The 7612-nt window shown below is 44.5% G+C and overlaps 1 protein-coding gene across 1 annotated transcript; it reads left to right on the forward strand.

Moving 5' to 3' along the window:
- The first annotated feature begins 457 nt into the window (after nt 1-457).
- Nucleotides 458-6594, forward strand: LOC141248521 (uncharacterized). Its single transcript, XM_073669374.1, has 2 exons — nt 458-569; nt 5124-6594. Exons 1-2 carry the CDS (start codon nt 503-505, stop codon nt 6494-6496), a joined length of 1440 nt encoding a protein of 479 aa, XP_073525475.1. The 5' UTR covers nt 458-502; the 3' UTR covers nt 6497-6594.
- The last annotated feature ends 1018 nt before the right edge of the window (nt 6595-7612 follow it).

A 7612-nucleotide genomic window follows, 5' to 3' on the forward strand; every position in this document is an offset into this window, starting at 1 on the left:
GATGGAGATATGGTGAATGACCTCCCACCCTTCACAATGATCATTCACAAAAAACACTCCCTTTTAACATGGAAGTTTAACCTCTTTAAGCAAATAACATGTTGAAGCAAATTTCATGGTTTCAATTCACAGAAGCTAATAGCCTCCGTGAAATATATCTTCCCTCTATCACTTTACCAGTAACTTTGTCACACATGACACAATCTATTCTGTTACTGTGTGTTTCCTACAGATGGATTCAGGAGGAGAAATCCACCAGAGAGATGTCTCCGTCCTCTGTATCCCCAGGACTGTCCAGAAGAGAATCACAACATCCCGGAGGATCATCAGGTAGACGGTGCTGAGCCCTGTACCGGATCTGTATATGGGGGACATTTCTGATTGAGGTCATAGATGTCACAGATTTTGGTGGTTTCTTGTATTGTGCTGATTGTTACATCTGATATATCAGGAGGAAGATCCGACTAAGAATAAAGTGAAGGATGAGACAGAAGAAGAAGCGATGACGAGGGGGGATCAGCCGTGTGTGAGTGACGGGAAGGAGGAGATTCCGGTAGATGTTTTCACAGGTATGTAATAATGACCGGTGTGTGATGATGATGATGACCGACGTGTGATGATGATGATGATGATGATGATGATGATGACCGGTGTGTGATATCGTGTGGAGTCTCCGGTGCAGTGAAGCTTTATCCGCTGTCCACATCACAGCAGAAGCGTCCGGTGATGGCGCGGCTGCTCCTGTAGAGTCCGGCTGTGCACTGATGAATACCGGGGCCGCCTTCACACCTCTTCTTAATGATTTAGGAATCACATATTAGTTTTCCTTTACCTTCTATAATATTCCTTCCATCCTTTACGTCCATATTTTTCTTCCACAAGTCCGTGCTGCCATATAAATGACTGAGCTTGTGCTCCAGGTTATGAATCTCCCCGTCCTATGGATCTCGGTGATGTAGCAGCCTCTGCCTGGTGCTGACGAGTGACGACACATGTCACATGTAGAGTCGTCCTACCTGTCGCCTCTGTTTGCTTCCCACTGCCTCCTACACTGAGGCTGGCGTTCTGGTCCCTCCTCATCCAGGCCGGCCGCCCGGTGGCATGAAGACCCCTATGGTAAGTCAGTAAGTGCCATGCTATGGAGGTGTGGGTCAGACATACGGCTGTCGTCCCTCTGCCACGATGGAGGCCATCTTGGATGTAGGAGGACCAGAACACCGGTCTCAGTCGGAGACAAGCGAAGGACACCAGGTAGGTGACAGTACATGACAGATGTTTAGTCCTCTGTGCCGGGTGGAGAATTGCTTCATCATAAAGGATTAGGAGCTCGTATCTACAAACAGCTGCGATGGCCGCATCTAGAGTTGTCATTATCTGACAGTCATGTTGGGTTTTGAGACCTGGTCCAATCAACATATAAACATGGAGACTAAATACTGCCCAGAGGGGGCGCCCTTCACCATGCACGGATTATATCCCCTGTCAGCGTCTCATTTATGGTGAATATTGTAATATGGAGAGATTCACTATATGGAGAATAGTATTGGGCCACACGCATTAATCACTGCATTCTGGCTTCTCCTTCAGGCCCTGTTGTCCCCCCGGTGTATAACATCCAGCCCTGTCCCACCCCCCAGTATATAACATGTGGCTCCTCGGTATGTATTGGTTACAATTTCAACTGCTGGGTATATAGATCCTGGGGGGCATACTCAGGGGGTGATATGTGCAGGACAGGCCAGATGTTATACAGGGGTTATATTCACAATAACCAGGGTGTACTTTATTATAAGAGCACATTGTGATTTTGGGAACGTCCCTTTAGAAGAATCTTCACTCTCGGTCTCTCCAGACAAGATGTCGTCTAGGAATCGTCCCCCCATCTGAGCCTCTAACGTGAATAAATAATTCTCTTTCCAACAGTAAAATACATAAATTACCAAAAGAAGGTAAGAAGACGTCCTCATCCAGGTTCCGAAAGTTTTAAGTTTTTTTTTTTTACCAATAAATTGGATGAAATTCTTTTTCCGACAAGAATTGTTACCAAAGAAAGAAACTGCTGCTCAGATTCCCGGCCGTTCCTCCGACATTTATGAATGACATGATAACCGGGTGTCACCGTTCTCCATACATGTGTCCCCACACTTCTGACACTCAGCACTGATTGGACAATGTAGGGGAACAATGGTAACGCCCAGTTGTCAGTATTTTCTTACATTTATAGGGTGAATAGCAGAAGAACTGCGCAGCTTAGTGACCAATAACATTATGACTCCGGAAATGAGAGGACGAGAAAGTAAAAAAATCAATAAAATAATGTATCTGTAAGGCCGATAATGGGGGAAATGATTTACAGATAAAATGACCAAACAACTTACAATCCTAGAATGTTCTGGTTGGAGGGGACCACCTCCAGGGTCCCCGTATCCAGCCCCCTGCTCAATGCAGGACTCACCATCTCAGACAGATGTCTGTCCGGCCTCTGTTGGATTGTTTTCTCCATTCTTGATGGTTTATTTCTCATTACTGACCTCGCTGTATGAGGAGCTTTTTTGTGGGGGATGAGTTGTATTTCTCATCTTGTTACTTTATCATCTTTATTCTGCTGTTATTTTTTAGAATTTTTCTCTCTTCATGAGCTGCACAAGTTGAGTGATAAAACGACCGTCCACCCTGAGACTGAGAAGTGACTATACGGTTATCATATATAGACTCCCTTCCTTGTGTCCTCCATTTGCCTCCTGTAACGGTGAACCGATGGAGGAAACCTGGCAGGTCCTAATAATAAGGCTCTTAGGCTGTGTGCCCACGTAGCGTTTTTCAAGCGTTTTTGATGCGGAATTTCCGCAGCGGAAACGCTTGTAAAACGCTTGGTAACCCGCACCCCATGGTCCCCAATGGGATTCCGCAAGTTCTATGCACATGCTGCGGATTTTTCCGCAGCGTTTATGCTGCGTTCAAAAATCCGCAGCATGTCATTTAATTTTGCGTTTCCGCAAGCAGAATTGCTTTTGTCCAATGCATAAAAAACGCAAGGCAATTCCGCATGTGGAAAACGCGTGATAAACGCGCGAAAAATGCGCGATAAACGCGTGCGGAATTCCGCATGCGTTTTTCCGGGAGAGGACTTGCAGAAATGAAGCAGAAATTTTCTGCTTCATAAATGCAACGTGGGCACATAGCCTAACACACAGTCTCCATACAGCCGGTCGCAGAGGTTTCCCGGCTTCCATCTTTTTACCACTGTACAGTGATCTGGACTTACAGCACAGACACCGGGGCTGCTCCACATAGTAGTGCTGGCTGGTAGAGCGAGCTGGCAAAAGAAGGTCGACATGTCAGATCTGACCCAAAGATGGCAGGTGCTAGACAATCAAGAAGCGGGACGAGGTCAGAATCAGGAAGCCGAGTAAGGCTGAGCTCACACGATGCGTTTTTAATGCGTTTCCGCTGCGTTTTTGCAGTTGCGTAAACGCCGCGGAAACGCATTAAAAACGCATGGTAGAAGGGCAGCAATGTTCCCCAATTGAAATCCGCATGAGCTGTGCCCATGATGCGGATTTTTCCGCAACGTAAATGCTGCGCTCAAAAATCCGCAGCATGTCAATTAATTTTGCGTCAACGCGGCGTTTTTGCCGCCATTGACTTGCATTAGAACGCGCCAATTCCGCAAGACTGCATCTGTACTTGCGTAATTGGTGCGTTCTAATGTGCCATTAAAAAAGCTGTAAAACAAGAATAAAATAAAAAATAAATGTATACTTACCTTCTGTCGGCCCGCGCACCGCTCTTGCTTGGTTCCCGGCACTTTGCAGTGAAGGACCTGCGCTGACGTCAGAGTCATGTGACGGGTCACGTGACGCTGACGTCGGCAGGTCTTTCAATTCAAAGTTGCCGGCGAGGGAGAACGGATTGAGCGGGACACCGGGGGCCATCGGAGGGTAAAGTATACATTATTTTTTATTTTTACCACTCTCTCGAGTCACACTATATAAATCCATGCTGTTTGTATGGATTTATATAGTGTGACCTAGTTGTCACAAGCAATTTCCAGGTGATGCTAAAATCGCCTGGAAAGCGCTTGTCAATCCACATGCGGAAATGCATGTGGAAACGCATGTGAATTCGCATGTATTCTGCAGGAAAAACGCATGCACAATCTGCATGCGTTTTTTCTGCCAGGGAGATGCAGAAATAATGCAGAAATTTTCTGCTTCATTTCTGCATCGTGTGCACATACCCTAAGAATGGTCCTGTAGATGGAGGCCAAAGTCATCCCGGGGTATTATGGAAGCCAGACAAGGTTACCAAAGACAAACAGGAGCAATGAAAGCAGGTGCAGAATACATCTGTAACTGGTGACGCCCCGCAGACTGCTGGGAGATTAATAGGATGTGGCGCTGCCCCATAGGTCACAGCACAGGAAAGGCAGGGGAGGGTGGGGTAGACGTATTACTGCACTCCCCATACCACTGCACTGGCCGTCCTGGAAGCCGGGGGAAGAGACCACCGATCTGAGGGGGCAGCGGAGGGCAGAGGACCCCATAGGGGACTGTAAAGGGAAATGTGTAGTGTTCAGTCCCAGGGTGGAGGGTCGCTGTAACTGCGGTAATACAACTAATCCAAGCCAATAACAATATATTTATTTCATTTTCTTTTAGGACTTTTCTACAATAAATACTTTGTTTCTTTTCAGACATTTTTGTGTTACCAAATCCTGGCGCCATAAACCATAAGCGATGTATTGTTACATGGTGACAGTATTCCTCATTGTTCCCATATAATATACACAACGTCCTGATCAGTCTTTATTACACAAGAATAAGAGGACACTTTTCTACACTGAGGGCATGATGGGAAGCTTGAGAGAGTGAAATGGCACTGGTGGTACATTAAGGGGGTAAATCCTGATGACAGGTTCCCTTTAAGAACTGTCTATTTTCTGTCTAATCTCTGCCACCCCTGACTTGTGCCAATGTCACCAGTTTATAAGTGTCATTCACTTTACCCGCCATTGTGTTAATGTGATGGCATGTAGTTGTCCTCCTTATTACCGGTACTTTCACTGACGAGGGTCTTCATTATTAGATGTGATTTTTTTTTTCTATCTTTCATCCTTATAGGAAATCCTTGTGGGAATAACGGTTTATCACTAAACTGTAAAAAAGAAGATATCAGGAAGCACTCTAATGGAGAAAACCCCATCACCCTTCCTGCTCCTCCTGGACTTCACAGCACTTCACCTTCTTATAATCCTCCTGATCATGAGGAATCATCACCTGAGCAATCTCACATTATTACCAAAAGTCCAGGGGGCAAAGTGGATTCAAGATTTCAGTGTGACAAGCAACTTACTAAAAGCTCAGCTCAGACACAAAGAAAACACAAAGGAGAAAAGCCATACTCCTGTTCAGAATGTGGGAAATGCTTTACATATAAAACAAAACTTGTTATACATCAGAGAATTCACACAGGAGAGAAGCCATATTCCTGTTCAGAATGTGGGAAATGCTTTACAGAGAAATCAAAATGTGTTAGACATGAGAGAATTCACACAGGAATAAAGCCATTTTCATGTTTGGAATGTGGGAAGGCCTTCCCAGGTAAATGGAGTCTTTCTACCCATCAGAGAATTCACACAGGAGAGAAGCCATATTCATGTTCAGAATGTGGGAAATGCTTTACAGATAAAGGGAATCTTATTACACATCAGAGAATTCACACAGGAGAGAAGCTGTATTCATGTTCAGAATGTGGGAAATGCTTTACATGTAAATCAAGATTTATTACACATCAGAGAATTCACACAGGAGAAAAACCATTTTCATGTTCAGTATGTGGGAAATGCTTTACAGATAAAGGGACTCTTATTAGACATCAGAAAACTCACACAGGAGAGAAGCCGTATTCCTGTTCAGAATGTGGGAAATGCTTTACATATAAATCAAATTGTGTTAAACATGAGAGAATTCACACAGGAGAAAAGACATTTTCATGTTCGGAATGTGGGAAGGCCTTCACAGGTAAAGGGAGTCTTGTGTTGCACAAGAGAAGTCACACTGGGGAGAAGCTGTATTCCTGTTCAGAATGTGGGAAATGCTTTACAGAGAAATCAAAATGTGTTATACATGAGAGAATTCACACAGGAGAAAAGTCATTTTCATGTTCAGTATGTGGGAAATACTTTATTGATAAAAAGACTCTTATTAGACATCAGAAAACTCAAACAGGAGAGAAGCCATATTCCTGTTCAGAATGTGGGAAATGCTTTACAGATAAAATGAATCTTATTAAACATCAGAAAATTCATACAGGAGAAAAGCCATTTTCATGTTTGGAATGTGGGAAGGCCTTCACAGGTAAATTAAGTCTTGTGATGCACGAGAGAAGTCACACTGGGGAGAAGCTGTATTCATGTTCACTATGTGGGAAATCTTTTGTAAATAAATCGTATCTTGTTAGACATGAGGGAAGTCATACAGGAAAGAAACTGTAATCATGTACACTGTGTGTTTTAAAATTTTTAATAAAATTGCTCAGAATAATGAGTACACCCCCTTTGATAAGTAAGATTGTCATTAATATCTCACTGAATACCAGAACAATTTCTAAAATTGTCCTTTCCCCATGACCAGCGCCACACGAGAGAGGGAATTCACCCAATAAGGACAGGAAGCGTACTGAGTAAGAGGGCTGCACCTCTACCCCGCATCATTTTGGTTTCCTGTCCATGAGGGAACCTGAAGCTGAAGAATCAGGAGAGGAAAGTTAAAGGAGAAACTTACCCAGGCCTTGCCTGGAAGAAAGGCTCCTTGTCTATAGTGCCGGTCTAGGGTCCTGGAAGCGCCACCGCTGGTCACTTGAGGGCTCATGTAGATGCAAGCGCCGAAGTCCTTTTGGATGCTTGCTGGCTCCAACAATGTCCCAGGCTTGCGCATGTGCAGGACGCCCTGGGATTGGTGCGCCCTGATGAAGAGCATGCCGGAGACTTCTGACCTGAAGTGTTGGATTTAACTTCTAGGGGGTCTGGAGAAGGCATGCACAAGGGTGTGCGGGAGTTGCTGTGGCTGGTCCCTCTTTCAAAATCACGCCTGACTGCCAAAAGAGTGGGTTTTCTCTGGCTCTCCTTCCCCACGTGATATGGAGGAACGGCAGTGCCAGGATCAGAGTTCACGCAGCAATGGCAGTCTCATGAGTTGCAGAAGTGACAGTACCACCAAACACGAATAATGGTGTGATTTGATCCAGCCTATGAATCTGGTACCCTTATTAAACTCCAGAATGCTGACTGATCTTTGAGAAATTTCACCATGGTAATTAAGTCCCTTTTTCTTGTCTCTAATTACTAGGAACGGCTTAAGAAATGTGGCACAAAAGAATAAGGAGTGAACCCTTTGTAGGGATAAGTTACCTGACTTGTGGCAGAAAAGACTGTGCAGATTGTATACAGAAAACCGCATGTGAAGAATCCACTAACTTCATGGATTTGAGATCCGTGATCAGGGTACAAGTTAAGGATTCCCTTGAGACCCTTATTCATAAAAAAAGGAATAGAAAAGGAAGGAAGGGGTCCAAAAAATTATCACCTGATTTAGATGAATCTATAAAGTCG

The sequence above is a fragment of the Phyllobates terribilis genome, unplaced genomic scaffold, assembly GCF_046119375.1.
Source record: "Phyllobates terribilis strain yellow unplaced genomic scaffold, ASM4611937v1 Scaffold_3734__1_contigs__length_71251, whole genome shotgun sequence".
Classification (NCBI taxonomy): domain Eukaryota; kingdom Metazoa; phylum Chordata; class Amphibia; order Anura; family Dendrobatidae; genus Phyllobates; species Phyllobates terribilis.

Excerpts from the sequence above, each read along its gene's own strand:
- LOC141248521 (XM_073669374.1), top strand. The coding sequence starts at position 503 with ATGACGAGGGGGGATCAGCCGTGTGTGAGTGACGGGAAGGAGGAGATT. Across the intron at positions 570-5,123 it reads TCCGGTAGATGTTTTCACAG|GAAATCCTTGTGGGAATAAC; the intron begins GTATGTAATAAT and ends TCATCCTTATAG.